The 13,745-nt window shown below is 38.8% G+C and overlaps 2 protein-coding genes, 1 long non-coding RNA gene and 1 other non-coding gene across 4 annotated transcripts; 2 read left to right on the top strand and 2 right to left on the bottom strand.

The window, feature by feature from the left end:
- Positions 1-2,728: 2,728 nt before the first annotated feature.
- Positions 2,729-2,801, bottom strand: TRNAK-UUU (transfer RNA lysine (anticodon UUU)). Its single transcript has one exon. It is a non-coding gene; the product is annotated as a tRNA-Lys (tRNA).
- Positions 2,802-2,921: 120 nt separating this feature from the next.
- LOC131311897 (cytochrome b-c1 complex subunit Rieske-4, mitochondrial-like) lies at positions 2,922-6,544 on the top strand. Its single transcript, XM_058339525.1, has 2 exons — positions 2,922-3,315; positions 5,666-6,544. Exons 1-2 carry the CDS (start codon positions 3,129-3,131, stop codon positions 6,307-6,309), a joined length of 831 nt encoding a protein of 276 aa, XP_058195508.1. The 5' UTR covers positions 2,922-3,128; the 3' UTR covers positions 6,310-6,544.
- Positions 2,999-4,527, bottom strand: LOC131311898 (uncharacterized). Its single transcript, XR_009195630.1, has 2 exons — positions 4,401-4,527; positions 2,999-4,362 (listed from the first exon to the last, which is right to left on the bottom strand). It is a non-coding gene; the product is annotated as an uncharacterized LOC131311898 (long non-coding RNA).
- A 1,379-nt stretch (positions 6,545-7,923) lies between the features above and the next one.
- LOC131311896 (uncharacterized) lies at positions 7,924-13,622 on the top strand. Its single transcript, XM_058339523.1, has 7 exons — positions 7,924-8,337; positions 10,277-10,448; positions 10,594-10,643; positions 11,114-11,414; positions 12,064-12,252; positions 12,355-12,537; positions 13,205-13,622. Exons 1-7 carry the CDS (start codon positions 8,153-8,155, stop codon positions 13,448-13,450), a joined length of 1,326 nt encoding a protein of 441 aa, XP_058195506.1. The 5' UTR covers positions 7,924-8,152; the 3' UTR covers positions 13,451-13,622.
- The last annotated feature ends 123 nt before the right edge of the window (positions 13,623-13,745 follow it).

The following is a 13,745-nucleotide window of genomic DNA, read 5'->3' as shown; positions in this document are numbered from 1 at the left end:
AAAAACTATCAAAGTGTGTGGCAAAAAACTATCTTCACCCACAAGGGTAGGAGGGGAAATAGATAAGGCAATAGGGGTGATCATCAAATACATGCAAAATATATGGAAGGACTACGTAATTGTGTAATCCCATGTTACTTCCACTACTCTATCACATTTAACAAGGGGCGCCGCTATTCGCAGCCCTCTATTTACTCCCGTAGCCCACTAAATTTCGGTAAATGATTGTTGAAAATCATAAATAACATTTCGGTAAATTGCTGTTGAAAACAAGATTATATTTTGGTAACTACATGTCGAAAATATGTTCAGCTTTCGGTAAACAATTGCCGAACATGCATTTTCGGTAAACATCTGTTGAAAAAAATATTATATTTCGGTAATTGGACGCTGAAAATATATCTCAATTTCGGTAACTAACTGTCGAGTATAATTGAAAATTTTTAACGGGCTATGAGAGTAAATAGAAGGCTGCGAATAGCAGCGCCCTTAACAAGGGGTTCAAAATAATATCCCAAACGTCGAAGGTGGACAAATAGTAAAAACTAGACCCTTTTTTTTTGACATTCGATATGAGAGTTTATTACATTATGTATGAATTACAAAATAAAAATTACGGGAAATTACATAAATTGTTTGAAAATTTACGAGATAATTAAGTCCAACAGCTGAACAACTATAATCCCAACCTACCCATTAGACCAGAAATAATTCCAATGGAAGAACATCCACACGCAGGAACTCGTGCAATTCATCCAAATGAATTATTCCTTCTCATACAATAGTAGTAGGTGCCGTTCTAGTTTCCTAAAAATAACTTTTAGGAAATAAAAATAATTTCAAGTTAAAAAAATAAAAAAATTTAATTTTCTTATTTGAACTTAAAATTACCTTCTTTTTGAAAAAAAAAATTTAAAAATAAAGCGGAGCGCCCCCGTAGTTAACTTTCGGCGCAAAAAAACTAATCTAGCAAAAATACAGTAGCACTCTAGATTGTGGAGAATAACTATTATTATCAATTGGCATTTTCTAAATACTCATTGGGATTGGACTGGACATGTTGCTTGTGCTTTGATGTAGGAGACACTTTGACCGATAAAGCATTAAAATTGATTAGCCTTCCTCTTTAATGCCAAAATCGTTGTGCTCGTGCCACCGACAGGAATTAATACTTTTTCCGTCCAAAAAATACAGATCATTACAACAAGACGTGTAATTTGTGAAACAAAAGAACTTATTTTCGTTCCTTATTTTCTGAATTTTCTAGCATTAAATTAAGAATTTCGATTAAAATTTTAATTTGATGCGAACAAATTCGAAAAATTATGTATGAAATTTCAAGTTTTATTGATGGTTTAACTTTTTGAGATGAAGGAAGTCGTAAAGGTTTAATATTTCACTTCATTAAAAAAAATATGGTACATACATTTACCAGTGAAGGATGGAACTTTTTTCTTTTATTTTTTTCCGAATAATATAATTCCATTTATATATAATCCCGGTGAAGGATGATTAGTCTGTGTTTGTTTTGCTAAAGAAATTGATTACTGTTGTTGATGTTTTGATAATTGATAGGAGTAAAATTTAAGTGCAAAGTAAAGGAACTATTTCGTACAAGAATTTCTTAAATGCGAGATTGAGTTTGATTTTTTTTTCCGGCGGAGTTTGTTTGTTATGGTAAGAATCACCTAACCTTTTATAAATGAGATGAGCTCGAACACTACAGAACTTGTCTTGTTTACAAGAGAGATGAGCCCCGGTTCATTTACTAAATGAACCTCTATAAACGAGCTGAGTTTTGAATTTATAAGCTCAACTCGCGAACTTCAGGAGTCTAAAACTCGAACTGCTCGAGGCTCGATTCATTCGTAGCCTTGCTGGCAGGGTAGCTAACCCTAACCATTCTGCCATTGCAATAACAAATCTTGGTGGCTGATCAAATGCACGAAGTACTTGCCTCAGTCTGCAATAATTATCTGGTTCTAATCCAATTAAGGAAAGTCGGGTAAATGAAAGTGTAAAACTCCATTTTTGCAGCACTCAAAAATCCATTGTGGCCAAATCTCCGCATTTGTTAGCCTGGTGGTCTACAAAAATTGAAATATCGAGACAATTTTTGAAATTGTGAATTAAAATATCTTTGGATCATTCTACTTCACAAAAATACTTTTGATTATCCGAATGGGAGGAGGACAATTGGGTCTTGTAACCTGAACCCTAGACAACAAGAAGGCAAGAGTGAGAATGCAAAAAACTCTTCCTTCCCTACTCTTCTCCAAAAAACAAAACCTAATTTTGGCCCGGTTCAGTTGTACGAAAAGGAAGACAAAGTATAGAAAAATCATATTTTTTGGTAATTATATGTGTGTTTAGTTACCAGGTAAATTGTAAGACCCATAACTTTAACCTTCTCGCTAGGAAATACTTTTCTGCAAAATAGATCTTCCCAAAAGGGAGGAATTTTTATTTTTCTGCAAGATTTTTTTTTAACAGAATACACACAGGAAAATAAATTTCATTTTCCTTTACTTCAACTCACTTCATTTTTTTTTTCTTTTGAAAACCAATTTTTCACATAACATTTTCGATAACTGAACGGTTTCACCTCACTTCATTTTTGTTCACACAACATTTCCGACAACCGAAAGGAAAAGCCTTTGATGGAATCGATAAGCGTGGTGTGTGTGTCAAACAGTTAAAAATTAAAAAAAATGACGAAGAAGGTAATCGCCGTCTGTGGGAATCGAACCCACGACCACATGGTTAAAAGCCATGCGCTCTACCGGCTGAGCTAAGACGGCTCTCGTCATTCTTTGTTTCCAGAATATAATATTATTAAATTAAGTCTTCAACCTTTCTCTGTGGTTGACCCATTCAAAGCAACTCGTTATATACCAGACGATCAAGGACGGCGTCGTTTCACGTGACACTAGAAAACTCGCCTCGCCTATTCCCCTGGTTTCAACCTCCAGAGGAGAGAAGCTCTGTTGGGAGTTCGTTTCGTTCATTCGTTCGTCTTTGGCTCAAATTCTCTCCGTTCATCGGCACATCCAATCGTAGTGAAACCCTAGCCTAAGAAGGACCAAACCCACCGAAAGCAGAGGAAAAAAGGGAAGAAGAAGAAGAAGATGTTGAGAGTTACAGGGAGGAGGCTTTCTTCTTCTCTCTCATGGAGGTCCTCTCACTCATCATCGTCGGCTTTCTTCTCCAGGAATCCGATCAACGGCTCCGATTCACCCTCCAACGGACCCACCAGATCCGTCTCCCCGCGCAACCCATTTGCTCCCAGCTCCGTTGTACTGGATCAGATCAGAGGTCAGACCTTTCACCATTTTTTCTTTTCTTTTTTTGGTTACAGGATTCGCATTTAGGGTTAGATTTGTTCTCGCCTCTGCATCGATTTATTTCTCTAGTTGATTGATTTGATTTTTTGTTTTATGTGTTCTGATGTGAAAAAAGTGGGGTAATTTTAGGGAAGATATGTGAATGAAACTGACCTGTTATGATTATTATCTCAAATTTTCATTTTTAAATATTACTAGATTTCAGCTGCAGTTGTGGAGAGAGCTGTCGTGCTTACTGGTTCTCTCTCTCTTTTTTAGGGTTAGATATGATTTCTTTTCGTTTCGCCTCTGTGTATCTATTGATTTGTCTAGTTGATTGATTTGATTTTTTTGTACTATGTATTTTAATGTGATAGAAGGGGTAGGTCCCGTTCCAGAAACTTTTTTAAAAAATAAGTAGTTTATTTTATATTTTTAAACTCAAAAATAATGTAAATGAAAAATAAAATTTCAGTTTTTGTTTTTGTATTGTATGAAAGATCTCGATGAAATCTTTCAAATAAGATCTATATTGCATTTTTTTAGATTTCAATAAGTCCATAATTTTTGAAATTGAAATTGCTTTCTTAAAAAATAAGGACCTTTTTCGTTTCTGGAACCGGCTCTTATAGATTTAGGGAAGAGATAAAAAGGCTTTTTGTTATGATTATTATGTTGAACTTTTCATTTTCAAGTTGTAGATTTCAGCTGCTATTGTGGGGAGAGTTTTTTTTTTGATAACTTAAGTGTTTGGGCCAGCTTTCACACACTTCGACTAATTTTGGGGGTCCAATTCTACTGCCCAATTGCGAGGGTTCCAATTAAAGCTAGAGCGAAGGCTCTATATGGACTGGACCCCAAGGAGTTGATAGAACCTAAGAGATTTTGAAACCTGTGACCTAAGAGGGAGCAAACCCCCAAGCCCAACCCCTTGAGGGGGAAGAGCTGTTGAACTAATTGGTTCTCTCTTTGTTGCTTTCATTTTTCATGAGTGAGTTCCAACTTCCAACGATAATCAATTCATCAAGGGGAGGAACACCTCTACCTCCCTTTATCCATCATCAAGGGGAGGAACACAGGGGTTCTTAGGGGTCCAGTCAATGTGTCAGTCAAAAAAATAGACCTCCGTGCTTCATGACTCATCATCAACTCTCCTCTTAATGCCTCTACCTTGCCTCGTGCCATAACAAAAATGAGAAACACCTCTGCCCAATTCCTGTATCCGTTGATGGCTATAGTTTATTTGGTCTATCCCTTCGAAAACCACCAAAGCCCCTTCCTCATATTCGTTGAGAAGTCTGGAGGTCCTTCCACTTTGAAGCCTTCGAACTTACCTAAAACTTTTGATCTCATACATACCCTTTCCAAGTGTGTGTTATGAGTTTCTTGGTCGATAAGGTAATTCACTATAACTTTGTTTGAAAAGATGTGTGTGCATACGTATACGTTAATCTGGATATTTGGGAAGCAGGAAGGTGTAGATTGGAAATAAAAAATGCCTTGTCATGTTGGAGGATAATGGACAAGGTTTGACAATTGTTTTAGATTACACACTTGGCTGGAGACTTCTGGTTCAAAGCGAGTCATATCAAATATTGCCCATGCCTGAGATTTAGAGATCTTGCAGTTTGGCATCCCCACAAATTTTGGATGCTGTTGCCCCCTTATGGTCATGACATATACCCATTCTCTATCACCTTTTTTTTGACAAGTAAATGACCTTTACCTTTTATTGCTCTTTTTGGGTCCGTAGCATATGCAGGGGGTGTTTGAATCATGTGTTTTTTCCCTACTCTTTAGCTCTCTGTGGAATCATCAATCAAAGGTGGAAGAGGGTTGTGGAGGTGTCATTATCTGCATTGCAAATGATCCTTGGGGTCAACATTAACAAGGTTCAAAGGCAAGGGAGTAAATTGCACATAATGTGCCAATCAATTGCTTGTTTTGCTATTTATGTAGCTTTTCCTCAATTTTTTCCCCTTGTTGGTGTGCTTGTCCTGTTATTATTGTTTCCATTGTTAGCACTCATAGAATTAATCGTCAGGCTATTAATATTTTTTGCCTCAATATTTGTATGGTGATAACTTCTTTGTTTGTTTTCTCGCACTAGAAAGTTATAAAATTCCTTGATATCTACTTTTTTTTTTTTTGGTCCCTGGTTTTTCCAAATAATATTGAACATCGATATATGGTGATGGGAGGATTTGATGTTTCCGTTATAATCCTTTTCCCTTCAGTTTTGTCATGGTTAAATGCAGTTACATCTGTTTGGTTTGACCGACGTGCTTGCGAAAATCCCAAACACCACCCAAATTTTCACATGAATGAATTAAAATTTTCAGGATATGCTTCTGATTCCCTAGCTACTGCACGTGACAAGGGTATGATCCCAGACGTCCCAGCAACTGTGGCAGCTGTCAAGAACCCCACATCAAAAATCGTGTATGACAACCACAATCATGAGCGTTATCCCCCAGGCGATCCCAGCAAGCGAGCATTTGCCTACTTTGTCCTGACCGGTGGAAGATTTGTGTACGCTTCCTTGATCCGTCTCCTGGTGCTGAAGTTTGTCCTGAGCATGTCTGCAAGCAAAGATGTACTCGCCCTTGCCTCCATTGAGGTAGACCTCTCCAGCATCGAACCAGGGTCCACTGTTACAGTCAAGTGGCGTGGTAAGCCGGTTTTCATCCGGCGTAGAACTGAGGATGACATCAAGTTGGCCAACAGTGTTGACCTTTCCTCCCTTCGGGACCCCCAGGATGATTCTACTAGAGTTAAGAACCCGGAATGGCTTGTGGTGGTTGGAGTATGCACCCATCTGGGGTGTATCCCCTTGCCGAATGCTGGTGACTTTGGAGGTTGGTTTTGCCCGTGCCATGGTTCGCACTATGACATATCTGGAAGGATCCGCAAGGGGCCAGCGCCATACAATCTTGAGGTACCTACTTATGCGTTCTTGGAGGAGAACAAGTTGATGATTGGATGAGATGAGGGAGTTTTGATAGTTTCTCCAAACCTCGAGTTGTTTGTCAACAAATTCATTTTCTCTATTTTTACCAATGAAAGAATGCTTTTCATGACTTCTTTCTTTCTTTTTCATCTTAATAATGCAACTGGCCTCTTCTTGAGCAGTTTCGACTGTTTTTTAATGGTACTTGTACTTAATTTGACTTGCCTTTTCGGCTGTTTTAATGGTACTTGTTCTTAATGTTATTAATAAAGGGCCGTGACACTGACACATACGGTGCTGGAAATATATGATGCAATAGGAGATCAAGTTGTTTTTTTGGGTGGATGGTCTGGGGTGTCCAGGCTACGCGCGCACCTTTTGACTAATCTTCTTCCCGGTTCGATCAAAGACAGGCCATCCGCCATGTTGAAATTAGGGAATTCACAATAGATTACTTTGTTGCAGCTTAACCCTGGAAATCAAACCGTGGTCAATTGTGTGTGGGAAGATTTTGCTTTTGTTGGTTGTGCTGAGATTCTGAGCTTTTGAATAGGACGGAAGAAGTTGAAGAAGAAGGAAAGAAGAGAGTGGTGTGTCTTTTGTGCTGTGTGCAGAAAGAACAAAAAATTTGAAGGATTATGACAGTTGTGACTTGGGTAAACTTGAGGATGACAAACGGAACATAGTGAAACAAGATTGACTTGTAGGTTTGTATTTGCAAAGTCCAAGAGGAATGGAGGATAGGGGAGGATGTCTGTATGTAAGCCTGGGAAAATTGTAGATTTTGGCAGTTCAAATACTATATCGTAAACATTATTAAGGTGAAGTTGGATAATGGTTAGGTTTGATTCTGGGTATAAGGAACCATCTAAGTTACTACTACTAACTTGGGTTTAAAAAATTTGGTGGTCTAGTGAAATCTACCGATAAATCAACCCATCCTCCATCATGGTCATGCCATAAATTATGAGAACATACTGATGTCATAGTGAGATGTTAAAAATAAGGCGTGTAATTTCAGATCAAAAAATAAATTACTTTTGTGTACGATCAAAATAAATTAATTCTTTAATTTTGTGTGAAAAATGCAAAAAATATGAACAAAAGTACTTTACTTTTTATTCGAAAATAGCATGTCTGTCTAACATTCGGGGGAGCGAAGGGTAGAGCATAAACTCGCAATTATTTTCTTGAAAATAAAATAAGGGGAGAAAATTTCCTACAGTTTATGAAAATGAACTAGATGGTCCAATTTGCCCATTAGTTGGCTTTTTCCGGGCTCACATTAACGATCTAAGCTGCTCAAATTTTAGATCTCGTTGAAAAAAAATTCATGTCAAAAATCACGTTGACGGGATAATAATTTTGGAATGTCTTCAAATAAACGGCTTAAATGGGTTTTGTGTTGTAATCTTGTTGTGTTTTTAGATAAATATGTTCCGAAATCGTATCGAATTAGAGTATATCCAATCTTTTGAGCTAGTCCCATGTTTTCAACGAATACTAAAATGTGAACGATTTGGATTATCAAAATGAACCAAGAAAGGCCCGCAAACAGATAAACTGAAAGGTCCAGTCCATTTCCAGGGAATGAACTGGAGAGTGGAGAGGAGCTCATCCGGTAAGTAAAACCAACAAGTGGGTTGGTGGCATTAGCACACAGAACCAAAACTCGTAACCAACCCCAACCTAATCATCCACGAATTTGCCTTATCAATTTATTTTCTCTCTCTCAAATTCCTTTTCTTCCACCTGCCACCCTGTCAACTGTATCAATCCATATCCTATATAGCATTAAATTAAGAAAGAACCCTAATCAAAAAAGCTCTTTTTTTAAATCACCTATCAAGTCTTTGTTTTTCTCTCTGATCTCATCACCATGGGTTCCATCTCCAAGCTCTCAAATCTAAACCCTACCTACTCACCCTCTACGTTTAATCCCAAATCATGCCAGCCCACTGTGTTTTTGATCAAAGGGTTCAATGGAAAAACTGTTTTTGATCAAAGGGTTTCTTCCTCCAGGTTGTCTCTGCGCAATAACCATGCTTATTGGGGTTCCTTCGCGTAAGTTTCTCAAACATAATCAAGATTCTAATTTATCAAATCTCATGATATTTTTATGTTTTTTTTTTTTTTTCTTGGTTTGGTTTTGTGGGTAGGTGAATCTTGATTTAGTTGCTGATTCCTGATAGAAAAATGATTGCTTGATCTTGGTCAAATGCGAACTTATTATGATGGTTTTTTTTTTGATTAGTAACTTATTATGATGGTTTGATGAATGTGTTGTCACGTTTGCCTATATATCCAATCTCCTTTCACAACCCCTTTGGATGCTAAGAAAGGGCGAGAAAGAAAAGGAAATTGAAAAACAATGGCAAAAGCTTTTCACATATTGGATAACTAAAAGAGATGAGAAATGGTGAGAAAAAAGACAGAGGAATGAAGATGAAAGTTGAATCTTTATTAGTCCATTTTGTTTCTCATCAAATCTAAGTTTCACTTTCACTGAGATTTGGTGAGGAAGTACAAATCTTTCTTTTGTCTTCCTTGACCCTCTTACCAGCCTTGTTCGATCCTTTGAAGGTGTAAAGTCGGCTAGTCGCGGAGGACAGATAGATCTTTTATTCTTAGGAGTAAGCTAACGGAACGAACTCTTAGTGATAGGACCTAACGTTATCTATCCTTCTTTTTTTTTTTTCGTTTCCCACAATTAGCTCTGATTATTCCATGCTCATGCAGTGATGCTCCAAGGGCATTTACCACCACCCATTAGTGTGGGGTACACACTGTAGGGTGGAACCCACACCAATGTGCGGTGAGAAAGGTCCTGGAGCTTTGCTCGAGGAGCATGGAATAATTTTTCTTAGCTCAGACATTTCTGGTACATCCTTTGCAGTGATATCAACTTTATGTTTTTTCTGTTTTGAGCTATGATTTCAGTTGCGGAAGTTAAAATAGAATTTCTGTACACCTTCTCATTTTAGTAACGTTTTTCTGCTACTTACCAACAAAGTTCTAAAATCTCTAGGTGCTAGTTGGGTGGAAAAGAGGCACCTAGCACCTAGGAGTCGACTAGTTGACCACCTAGGCGGGGACTAGGCGCCAACTAGTCAGCTGCCTAATCTAGGGGTTGGACGACCGCCTAGCACCTAGCTGGGGGACTAGTCGGTCTAGGCGGCTGACTTTTAGAACAGCCGACTTTTACAACACTGGTTAACGAAGGCGCCTGTGCGGGGTTCTAACGATTGCTACTTGCTTGTTGTAAACATCTATGGCATACTTTGTTTCGCTTAGTTCTCGAAAATGATTTGCTAAGACCTAGCATAAGTTCCAAATCCGACTGAAGCAACCTTGAGGACTAGCTTACTAGTTTGCTCATAAGAGTATCTCCTTGTGCGGCATGTCTATCTTGGCCGTAGAGATATGCATTAGTCTCGTTTCCAACTGACATATCTTGCTTTTATTGGCACTCTTAGCAGGGATTATGTGTTTTATTTTACCCTATCTTACATATAATCTCAACAGTAGAATGTAGTATCGTCTCATGGGTTGTTACCTGAGGTGGTTTTATGGTTCCTCACTCTTTTTCTTTATGTCTATCCATATTCTTTTGTCTTACCCCTTGTGGTAAAGATGCATCGTTTGTAGTGGCAATTAAGTTTTTAAACAGTGTCAGATGTTCCAATCTTGACTAGCTTACTAGTTTGCTCATAAGAGTATCTCCTTGTGCGGCATGTCTATCTTGGCCGTAGAGATATGCATTAGTCTCGTTTCCAACTGACATATCTTGCTTTTATTGGCACTCTTAGCAGGGATTATGTGTTTTATTTTACCCTATCTTACATATAATCTCAACAGTAGAATGTAGTATCGTCTCATGGGTTGTTACCTGAGGTGGTTTTATGGTTCCTCACTCTTTTTCTTTATGTCAATCCATATTCTTTTGTCTTACCCCTTGTGGTAAAGATGCACCGTTTGTAGTGGCAATTAAGTTTTTAAACAGTGTCAGATGTTCCAATCTTGACGGAAATGGAAGCCCAACCAAGAGAACAGTTCTTCACGATCTTTACGAGAAAGAAGGGCAGAGCCCATGGTATGATAATTTGTGCCGCCCTGTTACAGATCTGCTTCCATTGATTGCAAGTGGCGTCAGAGGTGTAACCAGCAACCCTGCGGTGATTACACAAATCTCCTTTTGTTTTCTGTTTCTTGCCATGATAGACAAAAGAAAAGGATAAAAACAGAAAGTACGCATTCAATTAGTATTTTGCATCCATGAGTTTCAGTTTCATCCAATATGCTTTATTTCTATTGTTGCAGATTTTCCAGAAAGCAATATCAACTTCAAATGCGTACAATGAGCAGTTCAGGTATTGGAGATTATGTAATTAAGTCCTAGTTTGATTGTTGTTAATGAGTAGCTTATATGATTAGTAACTCCTCCCAATGACCGAGAGGCTTCCTAACCTGTGGCATATCTCTTTGCCTCATTTAACTATGATGAACAGAAACTTCTCTGACCTTATCTAAATGCTTAGGAGATGCTAATGACGGAAGGAGATTGTAGCATCAGGTGTCGTTTAACTAGAATGCTTTTATTTGGAATTGAGATTCTGGGCTATGTATAATCGGTTGGAACTGATTGGCTTTTATGGGGTTTAAGTATTTAGAAAATATCTGATGTTTTGCTGGGAAGGTTTCAATTTTAGTCTGACAATTCGGTTGGCTTTGTTTATTGGCATGACTTTCTCAATCTAGACGTGGTCTTGTTCTGGTTATCTGAGTTGCGAAACAAGAATCCCACCACTACAATATGTAACTTAGATGGCTGGCTTTGCAGAGAACTTGTACAAGCAGGAAAAGACATTGAAAGTGCATATTGGGAACTTGTGGTGAAGGACATTCAAGATGCATGCGAACTTTTTGAGCCAATCTACAATCAAACAGACGGAGGTGATGGTTACGTTTCTGTTGAAGTTTCTCCCAGACTTGCTGATGATACTGTAGGGACTGTTGAGGCTGCAAAATGGCTTCATAAAGTGGTTGATCGTCCCAATGTCTACATAAAGATTCCTGCCACAGCTGAATGTGTCCCTTCAATCAAGGAAGTTATTTCACTTCGTATAAGCGTGAATGTTACCGTAAGTTGATTTTATGCATCGTTAATTTGGCTAGACTGTCCAACCTTCTAATGGGAAACTATTTGTCGACCTTTGCCTAGATTGCCTTTTGGCTTGTTGAATGGTTGCTTACCTGATGTAATTAGTTAAATGCAAAGAGTGTACTCATCTGTTTCTCTCTTTCTTTCCTTTGGTTTGTTTACTAAATACAATCTCTGTGGCATGACGCATGGTTGGCATTTAGTCACAGGACAGGCAGAAATTTCAAATCTTTTTTTTGGTATTTGCTTAATTGTATAACTTGGCTTCCTGGGCCCTTAGAAGTTATGGACTAGGTACAATCCTAAGTTTTCCCTAAAATCGAAGAGAGGGCTGTGAACGTGCATTACACTGTGTTGGGTGATCATCTATCAGCATAGCTAAGCTGAACTAGCATGCTTGGTCCATGATACCAGAGCCTATTAGGTAAGTTTCATGAGATTAGTCAACCGAGTAGTGTTGTCTTCTTTTTTTGGTGGTGATTTTGGAGTTCATTATAATCAAATAGCTGTATGGTTGGTTATGTGCTTGTGTCTGTATCTTTTTTGTGTTTGAGAAGTATGAAAAAATGATCTAGTCATTTTTTTTTTTGTGTATTCTAGTTGTAATCTTTTTTGTTGTATATCCGCAGCTCATATTCTCCCTCGCTAGATATGAGGCAGTAATTGATGCTTACTTGGATGGCCTCGAGGCTTCTGGGTTAAGTGACCTCTCTAGAGTTACAAGTGTTGCTTCCTTCTTTGTTAGTCGAGTAGACACACTTGTCGACAAGATGCTTGAGAAGATTGGAACTCCAGAGGCCCTTGATCTCCGAGGAAAGGTAATTAAATACCCAAAAACCTTACCTTTTCCAGACTCCAGAAGAATTTAAAACATGGAACTTGAATATGCTCATTTGTGATGGGACATTTTCCTGTTTTAGGCTGCAAATGCTCAAGCAGCTTTGGCATACAAGCTCTACCAGAAGAAATTCTCTGGACCCAGATGGGAGGCCTTGGTGAAGAAAGGTGCCAAGAAGCAGAGGCTGTTGTGGGCATCCACCAGTGTGAAGAACCCCGCTTATTCTGACACTCTATATGTCGCCCCTCTTATTGGACCTGACACGGTGAGCAATATTTTTATGACACCTTTACTCTCCTGCTGGTTAATGCCTGTTCTAGAGGCTGTGAAAGCTATCGGCCTCTCTCTGTTTCATTTAAAATATTTTCCCATTTTCTGAGAAAGACATTTTCCATGAAAAATGGTTTCTTGGGTCTGGTTGTTAAACCTAAAAATGATGGCGTTGTGGCTATGGTAGAGGCTAGACTCATTCAACTAGAGATGGTGGTGGGTGGCGGTGGCAACAGTGGCCATGTGTGGTGGTGGTGTGGACCGAGTGGTGTGGTGGTTTGATAAAATTTAAGCGAGACATAAAGAAAACTGCCATCCTTCTGCAAAGAAGAGAATAGCCACTAAGGAAGGTAGGCCTCCCAAGTCCCAGAGCCTACACCAATCTTTGCCAAGCAATGAGCAGCTGCATTAGTATTTCTACAAGCACAACTAGGCTTTCAAATCCTAAAATTGTTTTGCATCCCCTGACTATCCTCCACCACTGCTGCAATATCACATTGAACTGGGGTTTTCATCACCCAAACTTGAACCTTCCTGGGCAGCCATGGCTTCCACAATTAAAGGGTTGTCATACCTGGAATATGTGCATTTCTCGGTGCCAAAAACTTACCGTATCTGTCTCAATTGAATCTAATTTTGGCTGTTGCCTCTTTCTTGTGTAGGTTTCAACCATGCCTGACCAAGCTCTCCAAGCATTTATCGACCATGGCGCGGTCTCAAGGACGATCGATTCAAATGTGTCCGAAGCTGAAGGCATATACAGTGCCCTAGAGAAGTTGGGGATTGACTGGGGATACGTCGGCTCTCAGCTTGAACTCGAGGGAGTGGATTCTTTCAAGAAGAGCTTTGACAGCTTGCTTGATAGTCTGCAAGAGAAGGCCAACTCTCTTAAGCTTGTTAGCCAGTAACTCCCCTTGTGTGGTTGGTTTCCTTTTTGGTTTTGCCAATGACAAATTAATAAAGGATATATGGGAGTCTTCTTCTCCTGTTGTAAAGGTTGTTGAGTGTGCTGTGAGAGGATAATGTTTCAGTGGATTTTATCAGCTTCTATGCAAGTGAGAACTTCTTTTTTACTGAGTATTTGGTATGGTCCCTCTTTGGTTTTTGGCTCCTTTGGAATGTTTTTGGGTGGTGAAAAATGAGCAGGTGAGTTTTTTGGGCTGAACCGGATAGACTACTCCATATTCGCGTAGTATGTGGATT

The sequence above is a fragment of the Rhododendron vialii genome, chromosome 12a, assembly GCF_030253575.1.
Source record: "Rhododendron vialii isolate Sample 1 chromosome 12a, ASM3025357v1".
Lineage (NCBI taxonomy): Eukaryota > Viridiplantae > Streptophyta > Magnoliopsida > Ericales > Ericaceae > Rhododendron > Rhododendron vialii.
Note: the sequence above shows the minus strand (reverse complement) of the source record. Positions and strands in the feature narration are given on the sequence as shown.

What these genes read in the sequence shown, in the direction of transcription:
- LOC131311897 (XM_058339525.1), top strand. Translation starts at nt 3,129, where the DNA reads ATGTTGAGAGTTACAGGGAGGAGGCTTTCTTCTTCTCTCTCATGGAGG. An exon ending in TGTACTGGATCAGATCAGAG is followed by an intron (nt 3,316 to 5,665) that starts GTCAGACCTTTC and finishes TAAAATTTTCAG; the next exon opens with GATATGCTTCTGATTCCCTA.
- LOC131311896 (XM_058339523.1), top strand. Translation starts at nt 8,153, where the DNA reads ATGGGTTCCATCTCCAAGCTCTCAAATCTAAACCCTACCTACTCACCC. An exon ending in GCTTATTGGGGTTCCTTCGC is followed by an intron (nt 8,338 to 10,276) that starts GTAAGTTTCTCA and finishes GTTTTTAAACAG; the next exon opens with TGTCAGATGTTCCAATCTTG. An exon ending in GTATAAGCGTGAATGTTACC is followed by an intron (nt 11,415 to 12,063) that starts GTAAGTTGATTT and finishes GTATATCCGCAG; the next exon opens with CTCATATTCTCCCTCGCTAG.